Source organism: Alosa sapidissima, chromosome 1, assembly GCF_018492685.1.
Source record: "Alosa sapidissima isolate fAloSap1 chromosome 1, fAloSap1.pri, whole genome shotgun sequence".
Lineage (NCBI taxonomy): Eukaryota > Metazoa > Chordata > Actinopteri > Clupeiformes > Clupeidae > Alosa > Alosa sapidissima.
Window position 1 is genome coordinate 13,309,980 of NC_055957.1, and position 13,883 is coordinate 13,323,862.

At 41.6% G+C, this 13,883-nt stretch overlaps 1 protein-coding gene across 6 annotated transcripts in view; it reads left to right on the top strand.

Annotated features, from left to right (window-relative positions):
* The window catches only part of tnn (tenascin N), a 31,946-nt gene extending 21,840 nt beyond the window's left edge, over positions 1-10,106 (top strand). For 3 of the 6 annotated variants that reach the window (XM_042099960.1, XM_042099982.1, XM_042099991.1), the window contains 9 exons: positions 550-813; positions 1,239-1,502; positions 1,965-2,095; positions 3,136-3,274; positions 3,730-3,881; positions 3,984-4,080; positions 4,294-4,458; positions 4,563-4,726; positions 9,284-10,106. In XM_042099960.1, the coding sequence (XP_041955894.1) occupies positions 550-813; positions 1,239-1,502; positions 1,965-2,095; positions 3,136-3,274; positions 3,730-3,881; positions 3,984-4,080; positions 4,294-4,458; positions 4,563-4,726; positions 9,284-9,424 (1,517 nt within the window). In that variant the 3' untranslated portion in view covers positions 9,425-10,106. The remainder of the gene's footprint in view (positions 1-549; positions 814-1,238; positions 1,503-1,964; positions 2,096-3,135; positions 3,275-3,729; positions 3,882-3,983; positions 4,081-4,293; positions 4,459-4,562; positions 4,727-9,283) is intronic. The other 3 variants (XM_042099970.1, XM_042099999.1, XM_042100009.1) reach the window with 2 other exon arrangements.
* Positions 10,107-13,883: the final 3,777 nt, after the last annotated feature.

The following is a 13,883-nucleotide window of genomic DNA, read 5'->3' on the forward strand; positions in this document are numbered from 1 at the left end:
AATCGTACGCATTTTTTACTAAATTGTGGGCTCATTTTACAAAAATTACAAAACATTACAAACGATTTAATGAATTGAGTGCACAATCGATTAAATTGAGAGCACGATTTTGTAAAATGAGCACACAATTTAGTAAAATAAGTGTAGGTTTTATATATATACAGAAAAACTATCTTGCAATGACACCTCTGGGGGTCCGTACATGGCAGTTTATTTGGGGATGAAAATGTACTGGTTCGAGTTAACTGAGTTTCATAACAAAAGAAGAGCAGAAAGCAAAGTAAATTGTTTGATTAGCTGCTTCATTGAAACAACAACATTTTAACCAAAAACTGAAACACCAAACCAAAACAATCTTGCAACCTTTTTACATATATCTATACTGTATATAGTATGAAAGGTTGATTCCAGCACCACAGATTGCATATTTTCTTTCATTCAGTACTGTATGGTGTTTATAGTGTATTTCAGCATCCCCCAAATGAACTGTAAAAATTGCATGCCATTCTTACTGTAGTGCTTAACGGCTTGTAATAACTGGCTTTGTAGACATAGATGCCCCTACTAACCTCTTGACCAGAGAGGTGACGGAGAATTCAGCACTGGTATCGTGGGACCGGGTACAGGCAGATGTCGATGGCTACATGCTGAGCTACACCTCAGCTGATGGATCCAGCCAGGAGATCTCTGTCGGGGCAGACACCACCACCTATCAGCTAACCGGCCTCAGTCCGGGAGTTATCTACACCGTCTACGTTTGGGCCATCAAGGGCTCTCGTTCTAGCAGGAAGAGCTTCACCGAGGCTGAGACAGGTCTCCTAATCTTGTTTTAAACTTCAGTCTTCAGAAAAGTCGCACAGGGATAACAGAAACGTATTTAGCACCTCTTGTAACATGACAGCTTATTTGGGGATGAAAATGTACTGGTTAAAGTTATCTGAGTTTTATAACAAAAGCAGAGTAGAAAGCAAAGTAAATTGTTTAATTAGCTACTTCATTGAAACAACATCATTTTTAACCAAAAACTGAAACACCAAACCAAAACAATCTTGCACCTTTTTACATATAACTAGACTGTAGTATTTATGAAAAGCTGAATGGAGCACCATGGACTGCATATATTCTTTCATCTGTACTATGGTGTTCATGGTGTGTTTCAGCATCCCCCAAATGAACTGTAAAAATTGCATGCCATTCTTACTGTAGTGCTTAACCGCTTGTAATAACTGGCTTTGTAGACATAGATGCCCCTACTAACCTCTTGACCAGAGAGGTGACGGAGAATTCAGCGCTGGTATCGTGGGACCGGGTACAAGCAGAGATCGATGGCTACATGCTGAGCTACACCTCAGCTGATGGATCCAGCCAGGAGATCTCTGTCGGGGCAGACACCACCACCTATCAGCTGACCGGCCTCAGTCCGGGAGTCATCTACACCGTCTACGTCTGGGCCATCAAGGGCTCTCGCTCCAGCAAGAAAATCTCCACCGTGGCCGAGACAGGTTATTTAATTTTAGGAGACACAAAGGCGGGCCCATTTTCCATGCTGTTGTCATGTCATAACAGGTCAAAGTTGAGAGGGACCCAAACCTTGGCCCAAGCAACAGAGCTTCTGGGAATTTTATTCACTGACCCTGAAAACCCTTTTCAGAAACAACAAATACTGTTGCATCCTGCATTAGATTTGTTTACATTTCTAACCTGCACTTCAAAGCATTAGTACCTCACAGTGCTCCATATGTGACTGGGTTAACCAGATTACCGTGGCGGTTTCTGAACTACACTTATGCGTGCCACAGAGCCGAATATGAATATCCCCTCATTTACTACATAGTGCAATATATAGTGAATAAGACACTATGTTGTGAATGAGTTAGGGTTCCGAACGCATCAGATGTCTAGTGTCGTTAGCATGTTGTCTTCAGCCGCCCGCTCACTTTATCCTTGCTCTGATCTGTCCCCAGAGATTGACGCACCCAGAAACCTGCGGGCCACCGACATCCAGCTGGAGTCTGCAGCTCTGAGCTGGACCGCACCTCAGGCCGATATAGATGGCTACATCCTCACCTACAGGGCCGAGGATGGAAGCATGCAGGTACTCAGCACTTACACATAGGTGACTGGTTTCAGGTGCAAGCAGGACGTTTTTTGTACAGAACTAAATGTTTATAAACCCTCCGCTGAGTTTTCTGATTGAAGGGGGATATCTGAAGGATTCTGATAAGCAAAGCAATCTGTGATTTCATTTCAGTTCCTTTATTACTGTTTATTACTATCATTATAATAACTGCTTATTTCAGAGATAAAGGAAGACAGAAAAGTGTTGTTTGTCATACAGTTCTTTGCCTCTTGGTGGACAGACTACATACGATACAATTTTCGCCTAAATGTGCCTTAAAGCAGAGGTTTTCAACATAGGGTCTATTTTTGCATGATAGTAAGAAATTTGCGTTTGGGACTGAAAATGTCAATCGTTGCAGTTTTGAGTTAGACCTGAGCTGTAAATTTGCATTTAAAGCTAAATAGCAATGTTGATACGTCAAAGTAAATCACTCCTTTAAGCCACTTAGTAGGCTCAATATGTGATTAGGGGAAAAGGAAGAAAAGCAACAGCAATATAGGAAAAAGCAATAGCTATAGGGAAAAAAACAAAAACATTAGGAAATAGCAGTAACATAATGAAACATAATGTTATTAACATTAGAGAAAAACAAAATCAGTTGGAAAAAGCAAATGCAATAGGGTAAAACAAAAGCAATACCACTTTATATTTCCACATTCTTATTTACTTATCTCCACACTCCACTCTTATTTTCTGTGTCACTCAATGAATGTATAAAACTCTATATGGTCCTGTGTATACTCACTGTGTACCTTTACTGTATATTTGTGCATCAGTAGACATGGGTGTCGCTAGGCGTGGGGAAGCTTCTGTTTGAATATGTATGTGTATTCGTGTGAAAGACCCCTTTGAAAATGAGAAGATTTATCCCAAGGCATTTATCCTGCTAATACATTGTCAAATTGGCATACTACTATACGTATTTCAGATATGTTAGACATCACATAGACATATGTTAGATATGTTTGGCTATGCCTGACTAAGACTATGCTATTTGTGTGGCTACTGCCCAGACTGTTGAGAGGAAGCTGAAGAAGAGGGAGAACAAGTTTGCTCTGAGTGGCCTTCTGACAAGCAAGAAGTATATAGTCACTCTGATTGCCTACCGCGGAGCCAAGAGAAGCAGACTGGTGGAGACTACTTTCAACACAGGTACGCAGGCTACTCAGCTGGGGCCTGGGGAGGGAGGGAGGGAGGGAGTGAGTGAGCGAGCGAGTGAGCGAGTGAGTGAGTGAGCGAGTGAGTGAGTGAGTGAGTGAGTGAGCGAGCTCAGACCTTTAGACTTAGACAGTAGAGCCTGGACAGTAGGCTTCCACCATACATTACAGCCAATGCAAGCTCAAAGCCTAGAGCTTAGATAAGCCCAATTCACATCACATACAGAGGGTGTCCTCGGGGAAGTGATAGACCACTACTTCCAGAATCTCACCACCTGTTTAAATGCAAGATTCTCAGTTTCAGAGGAGTAACACTGTAGTGTGCACACAGATATTGATTCGCTTTTGGGGTTGCCGAATAGAGAGAGAGTGAGAGAGAACTTAGACTTAACTTAGATATGCTAGTTCGATGTGATTTATGAACTAAGTCGTGTCCTTCGCCCTGTACAGTGGGTTTGGCCTACCCATTCCCTATGGACTGTCTCCAGCACATGAAGAATGGCAACCTGACCAATGGTGTGTATACCATCTACATCAACAACGACCGCAGCAGGCCCATCCAGGTGTACTGTGACATGACCACTGATGGTGGTGGATGGCTGGTGAGTTCAGTGTGGGGGAAAAAAAGAAATGGCATGTCAGGATTGAAGAAAAGATACATAGAGCAGTTTTTGAGGATAAAGATAATTTCTCTTTTGCTCCAGGTGTTCCAGAGACGTAACAGCGGAAGGCTGGACTTCATGAAGCGCTGGAGACAGTACATTCAAGGATTTGGTGAACTGACGGATGAATTCTGGCTCGGTCTGTGAAGACATATCTAATAATTTTACTATCATTTACAGTTAGACTTTAAGCGTTACAGTTGGACTTTAAGCCTTGTGTACAACATGTTGTTTATTTGTGCAACAGTATTGAATGGTTGAATATGTATAGATTTTTAGGATGACAATTTTCTTTAATTTTCCAATATACACCTCTTATGTTCAAGACCTAACATTTTATTGTGGACCACAGGTCTGGACAAGATCTATGAGCTGACAAACACTCCAACTCAGTATGAGTTGCGCTTTGACCTGGGCTTGGGTTCGGAGCGTGCCTACGCTGTGTACGACAACTTCAAGATTGCACCTGTTAAGCAGAAGTTTACTCTCACCGTTGGCAATTACAGAGGAAATGCAGGTGGGCATTTGTAGATTTGTATAAGCGCCCATTCTCCATCTCCAAAAAACAAACATAGGAACAGATACAGTAGATACGCCATTAAAAAAAACATTTCTTTTCAGGTGACGCCATGACCTACCATCAGGGAAGGAACTTTACCACTGTGGACAATGACAATGACATTGCCCTAAGTAACTGTGCTCTGATGCACCGTGGGGCCTGGTGGTACAAAAACTGCCATCTGGCTAACCTCAATGGCAAGATTGGAGACAACAGGCACAGTATGGTGAGTTCTGATCTTTGCCAGTAACTTCAATTTTTTCGTAAGAAGTATTCAGCTGGATACAAATTACAAGCACTTCTAACATAAGCTCCCAACCCTGTCCCTTGTCAGGAAAGTAACAATATATAATAATATGGACTGCAGTTCCCAAGTAGTGTTACTGAATCTATAATGTCTGTTGTTGATAGCTGAATCACAACTAGTCTTTTACAAGCTCAATTGGCATGCAGTGAGTTCAACAAATCACCAGAGTCTACATAACTTCTTGACTCACTGCGCAGTGCTATGGTAATCTTGGCTATGACATTTAGATGATTGATGTTGGGTTGTTATGTTTGATTGTCACCAGTAGAGGGCACTGTGTAGTAAAAAAAGGGCTTGCTGGGTTCATAAGAGTTACATAAGAGTTCACTTACAGTTTTTGCCCATTGCTTACACACTAAAACATGAATGCTTAGACCAAAGCCTCAATACCTAAACGTATTATAGCATACCTTAAACACTGTGTAACCAAAGCTTCAGTGGTGGAATGTAACGAAGTACAAATACTTCGTTACTGTACTTAAGTAAATTTTGCACGTATTTGTACTTTACTTAAGTAAAATTTATAGTGCATACTTTTGACTTTTACTTCGTTACATTTTACAGCAATTATCTGTACTTTTACTCCGCTACATTTCTACAACACCATCGTTCCTTTTTACGATACATTTTATGATCAGTTTTTTTTCTCTCTCTGACAAACACGTTTGTTTTACCGGGGGGTTGCTACCAAAGATTCTGGAGCGCTACGTGCATTCTTAGAAACATAAGCTTATAGTCTAGACCAGGCAAAGCGTGAGCTTGTAGCCATCTGCATTCGGTAGGCTATATTCACCAGACCCATGGCTACACTGTACATGCAACTGTGTTCTGTGCCTTTCTCTGTCTGTTATCTGCAGCGTTAGGGCCTCCTCTCCGATGAGATTGCTATCCGCGGATCAGCGAAGTTACAGGCTATGCCCATGCTTCTGTCACACGTCTGATCATTTGCGGCACAAATGAATGGTAGACTATTAATGAACCGGTGGCCGGAAAAAACGTAACATTTTCCAGATTAGGAAATATTCCTTAATTGTGTGTGATTAAATAAAGATGCATAGCCTACAATTGGGGGGTAGTAACGTGAGCGCTCATTCAATGTCTATGCGTCTGCGCAAGTGAAACTGAACTTAATCATAAAGACACCTTTCTCAGCAACTTTTCGGTTCAATCAGCATAATTGGCATTACGATCCACCCGACGTTTCCCTTGTCTACCCCGTTAAACTTCAGGCTCTCGTGTTTTGCTGAATGATATTACTCAGCAGATCACCCTAGTAGATAACCAGAATTACAGTCTCTAGAATTGTAGGTCAGAATGTAAACTGGGCCACAGATGGTAAGCACAATTGCATTAACTTAAAACTATCTAGTCGAGTATAACCTAAAACTAGCTTAATTAAAATGCTTAAAATAAATCATTATGCAAATACTTTTACTTTTAATACTTAAAGTACATTTAAAAGCAGGTACTTTTTACTTTTACTTAAGTAGGGTTGTCATTGTGGTACTTTTACTTTTACTAAAGTAAATATTTCTCTGTGTATTTGTACTTTTACTTAAGTACTGAGGTTCAGTACTTCCTCCACCACTGCAAAGCTTACCATAACATATTTTCTGCTTTGCACATTGTACGCAATTCTGCAACACACTTATTGTGAAACACTACACACAATGTCTTACATTAGACACTTTGTTCAAAAGTGATATCTCCTGTTATCATTGGGAAAACACTTCTATTCAAAATGCAAGCAGATCTGGTAATTGGTAAAACCCACACACATACCTGAAAATACTGAACACCGATCAGTCTGAGGCTTAGCACTACAAATAGACTTCAGGTAAGTTATTGTGTACCTGTTCAAGTGTGTACTTGTGCATTGAGTAGCCGTGTACAGTTCTGCATTTGCCCCTTTACTCCCCATTATAAAACCCCGAAGAATTATTTTCAGTGTGCAAATGAAAAGTATATGACCACCAACCACATACCTGCATGCCTCTTTTGCAAGCAATGGAAGGGTCATGCAGGTGAGGCATTGAGGTGGAGTCAGTTCAAGGGTGGATATGACACACAAGGTGATATTTTCCCCATTGCCATCCCCGAGAGAACGTCACTTGCGATGTCAATGAAGACTTGTGACCAGATCTGAATAGAAAACAGGATCCATAACCGCCCCCCCCACCCCACCCTCGACACGGACACACACACACACACACACACACACACACACACACACACACACACACACACACACACAAAACACACACACACACACACACACATACACAATATTAAAATATGCTCTTTTTTTTTACAGTTTTTGCCCATTACTTGAACACTTTTTCGGCTCATTGTGTCAAAACTTTTTTGGGGGGCAGCCGTGGCCTACTGGTTAGCACTTCGGACCTGTAACCGCCGGAGGGTTGCCGGTAGGCACGGCTGAAGTGCCCTTGAGCAAGGCACCTAACCCCTCATTGCTCCCCAAGCGCCGCTGTTGAAGCAGGCAGCTCACTGCGCCGGGATTAGTGTGTGCTTCACCTCACTGTGTGTACACTGTGTGCTGTGTGTGTTTCACTAATTCACGGATTGGGATAAAAGCAGAGACCAAATTTCCCTCACGGGATCAAAAGAGTATATATACTTATACTTATATACTTATACTAAAACTTTACACACAAACACACAAGACACAACACTGGGAAATAAACCATTCACATCTATGTCGAATTGAAACTCTGCTATCAAAACCTAACAATACTTTGTCAAAATGTCACTCTGATGACAAAATGATACACACTTGCATCGTATGAATAGACTTTCCGATTAGCAGCAACACACTAGTGTACTTTATTTAAAACACTGCAGTCTTTAATTTTCACTGCTTTCATTCAGTTTATCATTTAGCATTCTGTGAAGCTCAATGCAGTACTTACAGTTTTTGTAAAAGGTTTTGGGAAAAAACAAAAATGAAAGTCCTGAAAGGTTACAAATGACATCAACTCAATACTGTACATCGCAGTACTTTACAGTACAGTATAGTAAATGCAGTAACACAAAAATAAAACAAAAACAAAAATACACTACTGTAAAACAAGCTTAGATGTGGTGGACTCTCTGCCCAGCTTCCCTCATTGTCAGGCCATGATTTATCACATGATCCACCAAAATTTCTCTAATATCATCTGAAATATTGTTCCGTGCATAGCCTCTTCGACCACCTCCTACTCCTCTCTCTCTTTGTCTTCCTCTTCCTGTACCTTTTGCTCTCCCTGCCTCCATGCTTGCAAAGTTCTCAAAATGGCTCAACTTAGGCCTATTTGTGGCTGGCTGATTGGTGTTCAGTTTTGTAAGTAAGTATTTTCAGAAAATTTGGTGTTTTCATCACAATATCTCTGGCTGACAAGGTCAAAACTGCACGAAATTAAAAGTGTAGGATCATTATGACACCCTCCGAATGCATGCCAAGTTTTGTGTACTTTCGTTCATGGGGGGCCTTACAATAAAATAATTTATGTGTACATTTAGTGACGTACACCAACAAGGATTCCCGGGACACTGAAAGACCGGGGTACACGAAACTTGGTGGGCATGTACCCCCACATGGATAGCATGGAACCGTCATTTTTCGTTTTGATCTGTAGCCCCCCCGCTGGACTGGACCCCCCGAAAGGAGGGTAGGGCAGACACAGTTCTCTGTGAATATCTTGAGAACTGTAGGGCCTAGGGTGACCATTTTTTCCCGTATGTTTGCCTCCAGGGGTCATGTTAACCCATTTCATGTGCACACATGTGCACAAACAGATACACACACACACACACATACATTCACAGTAATGTCACAGGCACAAACACAAGCACGCACACACACACACACACACACACACACACACACACACACACACACACACACACACACAAACACACACACACACACACACATAACATAAACATAACACAAACAATCAAGAATTTCTCAGAATTATAAACAGGCAAGATGGAGGTGGGGTTGTATAAAATTAATTTTACATGTGAAATCTATGAACTAATCATGTTTTGGTACTTGTTGTGTAGCAGATACCAGTGAGAATTGAGTGTGGATAATGCAATTTAGTGAGACAGAATCATATAGGCCTTTCAGCGTGATTTCTTTTTGTGGAAAAAATGTGCTGGACTGGGCGGCGGTCATATTTTGTACCGCTCTGCGGTACATCTAGTTATTTTAGTTCAGTGAGTCACTGAAAGTATATTAATGTCTACTTTTATGACCTTACTGCAAAAAAACAACATTATACTCATCAGAGCAGAGATGTCTGATGAAAAAGAATAATAATAAAAAAAAATCAATATAGCATCTCTGCTCTGATCTTTCTGAAAGGGATATCCACTATTGAGACTTTCATCATTTAGACCTGGTGACTGTAATCTAGTTTTGACCATTACTGTAATGTAACAGTCTATGTTGGTACTTTATTTCACCAGGGAATGAACTGGGAGCCATGGAAGGGTCACCTCATGTCTCTGGACTTCAGTGAGATTAAGATCCGTCCAGTGGGTGCGTTCAGTCGGAAGAGGAGGTCACTGATGGCCAAGGAGAAGAAGAGGCTGGCTAAGACTAAATGAGTAAAACAGACGAGAAGGCAAAGCCCAAGAACACCAACATACACACTTACCCTCGTTCAATACAAGAGACGGAGATGAGGCCATGGGGAGTCAGTAACTCTTCACAATACTGTAGAATCTTACCTTGTCTTGAACCCTATGCATCCATATTTTAAAATAGGATTTTTGTATCATAATTCTTTATTTTATATAAATAGATTTACTATGACAGATTGTATTTTGTAACACAGGGCAAAAGGGGCATTCCTAAATACGGAGTATGCTGTTCTTTCAATGTCTGTCTACATTACACATTCAGATTACACAACATTGTTGTTAATTACTGTAGCACAAGTACTCATTACTTCTTAAACTGCTCATTTTTTAAACTGCTAATTTCATATTTGTTACATACTGTAGACGGCTGATACTGTATGGGAAATAGTCTTGGCTATATCATTGGCTTGTTTTGTTCCAAATCTTTTCACCAGCATCAACTGTCCTCTGCTTTACGTCTGATTATTTGTTTTCCACATCGCCTGCCCACTCCACATGCGGGCGGCTTGTGTTAGAGAATGTTGTATGATATAATGTAAACATATGATTGTACGTTCCAGTGTGTACTGTAGTTGTACTATATTTGTGCCACGAGTCTGTGTCACACTATTTCACAGATAATTAAAGTGTCCTGAAATGGACCGCATATTGTGTCTCAGAGAATCTAATGTGTGACCCCCTCATACAGTGTAAGGAGCAACACCTGGCAAGTTAATGTGTTGGCATACTTTTAAAGTGTGGTTTTAGCCTTGATTGTCAAATGAGTGTTTTTCTTAATCTACTAAAATTGCTGTTTATTAAAATGATTAATTGGGCACATTAGGACATAAAACAACTCACAAAATGCACAAATATATGCTAATTACTTAAATTACTAAAATTGCGATAATTTGACATTTTACCCAAGCGAAACTCAGTCAAGGTAGCATATCTAGATAAATATCTGTCTGTGTACACTGCTGATTTCCATTGACTTAGAGTAGGAACACTGATTTCCAAACCTTGATGAAACTGTCCTGAACAGAGCCCTTAGTTGGGATGCTAGCCCATGAGTAACGGGAGAGTGTAATTGATATATCGGTATGGTTAAAGGGTGAAGGGTGAAATTGCTTTACCCTGACAAATCAGATGAGATGAAACAATCATCTGAAAAGACACCAGTGGAAATGAAAAGGTAGAATGTGAAAGAGAGAATGGGAAAAGGCTGTGGGCAAAAAAAAGGGAACATGAAAAAATGATACAAAGCGAGTACAGGGATGGCTAGGGGGGGAGGGGGGGGGGGGGGCGCACAACATAGTGCATTCTGGCAAGAGGCTGGAATGGAAAACAAATTAGTGAGAATGAGAGAAGGAAGTAGAGAGCAGAAAGTAGAGAGACAGAATCTCAGGGCTGGTGGCGACATGAAGAGGCTGGGCCAGAGGCACGACATAGAGGAGGATGGCAGGAACACAGCCAGAGAACTTCATTAGAGAAATGGACAGCGGATGGGTTCTGTGGTGCGGGAGGGCCTGTCTGAACCACTGCCAGCGGACTGCCCTGTACCAGAGCTACCAGTGCGGCTTTCACCTAACTGGGTGAGTCAGCGCTCGTTAGCCACGGGCCGAAGCATTGCTTTTGAAAGGGGTCTGTTGCGTGTCCTCTCCCCGCCCCATCTCCCGAGCCCCGGTCAGTCGGTCTGTCCAGCACGTCAGCGGGAACAAGGGCCGTTTGTCTCCACGGTTTTTGGGGGGAGGGAGGGGAGGGGCAGGACCGGGCCAGACCCATGCATCACGTCACGTCACGTCACCGGGCTGGCCAACCTCGCAAAGAGGCCGGCTGGCTGCCCAGGCAGATTTTCCCCTGTGAGCACTCAGCATTCCCCTGGATGGCTAAGCCTGGGGCTGCGCCGGGATGATGGCCTCTCTCACACAGGGAGTGGCTGCAGCAAAAATAACACAAAGACACACACACACACACACACACAAAATGTACTCCACACACACACAATCTGCTTTTGTCAGTGTGTACCCCGGTAGGATAAGATATTGTACGCACGGCAGGTACGTAAATGGATTAAATTTGGCAGGACCCACTGCATAAGAAGGCAAAACAGACTTCAGAAGAAAATAAATAAGGCGAGAAAATGGAAATGAAAAGAGGTGCCCTGTCAGGGCAGACGTGGTTCTTCTGAAAATGATAGACACATACTCTGGGACCTTTGGAAAGGTTTGGTCTTGTTTCAATCACATTTGGCTTTGTGTAATTAAATTTCCCCAAGAGGCAGAAACATCAGAAAAAAATACTTTTTTTATTTTGTACTGCCTTTCAGAAAAGATATTGCAACAGACAAAAAGATCTTCATGCAGCAGCTAGTTTTGGCCAAAGCACACAGTCAGTATATTGTTCAGCATGTTTACACTGGATGAAGACACCTAGGACAAAATGTGTTGTGCATAATTGGTGTGTGTTCAAAGCAGTGCCATTGCAGATGGTGATATTGGGAGGGGCGCGCGCACACACACACACACACACACACACACACACACACAGATCTCTAACATCTCCTCTCCCAAGCAAAAGTGTAAAATGAAAAACACACTCCCCTTAAACACATTCCCCTAGAAAAAAACAAATGTCCTCTTGATGGTCAAAAACACTGTCCTTCAGTCACCTAGTATGAAGAAAGTAGAGTAGTACAGCTACTTTGTGTTAAAATGAAAACTAGCAGGACTCTATTTCCTTATCATAATATATTCTTGTTGCAATGATTCCTTGTGAAATAAATAATAATTTGCATCTATTTCAAATGACATTTTACCCACCCATACTAAATATGTTGTGCAATCTTATTACACGGCTCTTCAGAGTGCTGCAGAAAGTTCCATTCACATGAATGGGCCTTCCCAACGTTCGGGCCTATGTTAAATCTATTTATTATACGGCTCTTCACAGTGCTACTCCATTGACTTGAATGGGATTTCCCAACGTTCTACGGTAAAATATTTTCATGTAATTACTGCTGCAAACATATAATTACCGCTGTCAATGGCAACGGGTTTTGTGCTGCTGATTTAAGTTTTTCATATCACTTCGCAAGTAGTCTGGTCACTTCTTGCACTGGAACTTCAATCAAAAGTGAAAGCAGACGGTTGATCAGCTGTGTTCTAAAGAATGTTTGATTCAAGTTCAGCATGTGTTGCAAACTATTTGTTTCTCAGCCAAAGCTACGACGAAACTGTAACAAATAAGTGTAAAGAGACATATCGTGGAGTTTATTTTTTCGTTTTGGCAAGTAGCCATATAATAAGCGGGATAATGTATAGAACGTCGGTCATTACTGGGAAAATAAGTCCCTTCAGGGCGAAACAAGACCCCTCCGCTGGCGCGTCAGGGTCCGGTTTGCCCTGTCGGGACTTATTTTCCCAATAATGACCGGCATTCTATACATTATCCCTCACATAATCACCGCTGCCAATGGCACTGGGTTGATTAACGTCTTTCATATCCATCCGCAAGACGTCCGTTCGCTTGTTGCAATGGAATTTCATTGAAAGGGAAAGGAAGCTAGTAAGACGTTGCCACGCAACACCTGAAACTGTCAAGTTCTATCTGTGTGGTGAACTATTTATTTTGTCAGCGGAAGACACGAAACCATAGCAAAATCATTTTTAAAGACCCATGTGTTAGGTTTCTTTTCTCGTTTTGGCAAGTAGCCGTGTAATAAGCGGGATAATGTATTGTCCGCCGGTAATTATCAGAAAATAAGTCCCTTCAGGTCGAAGCAAAACCCATCCGCTGCGTGTCGGGGTTCTGTTCTCCCTGTCGGGACTTATTTTCTGTACCGGCGGACAATACATTATCCCTTACATATCTGGGCTATTCTCTGAGAGTGGTATGAAAATGCAAATGTTATATAGCCTATTAGAGAGCAGTTCTATTTTTGCCTGGATTGCTTCCTTTGGCGTAGATTTGAAATCCACCGTTCCTATGGTGATGACAACATTACCTTAGCTCTGTTCTAGTTAAATACAGAGGCAGTCCATATGGAGTTGTTAATGACTTTAATTTAAATCATTGAAATAGCTCCTTGCCTTCTGAGATATGATCTGAGTAAAATAACACCAGTGCAAACATCCTCCATAGCCTCTTATGGGACGAGTTTGAGATATCCTGTCAGTGCTGAGGACAGTGATACAGTATTTCAAAAAGGTTTGGGACAAGATCTTCAGTCTAAGTATGTCAGAGACTTCAATCTCTTTTTCAGGATGTTCAGCATCCTCCAAATTGTCAGGACAGGTCACAAATTGCACCCAACAATACAGTTTTTACTTTACAATACAGTATACACAAACTCTTTCTCTCTCAAACACACACACACACACACACACACACACACACAAACTCTTTCTCTATCAAACACACACACACACACACACACACACAC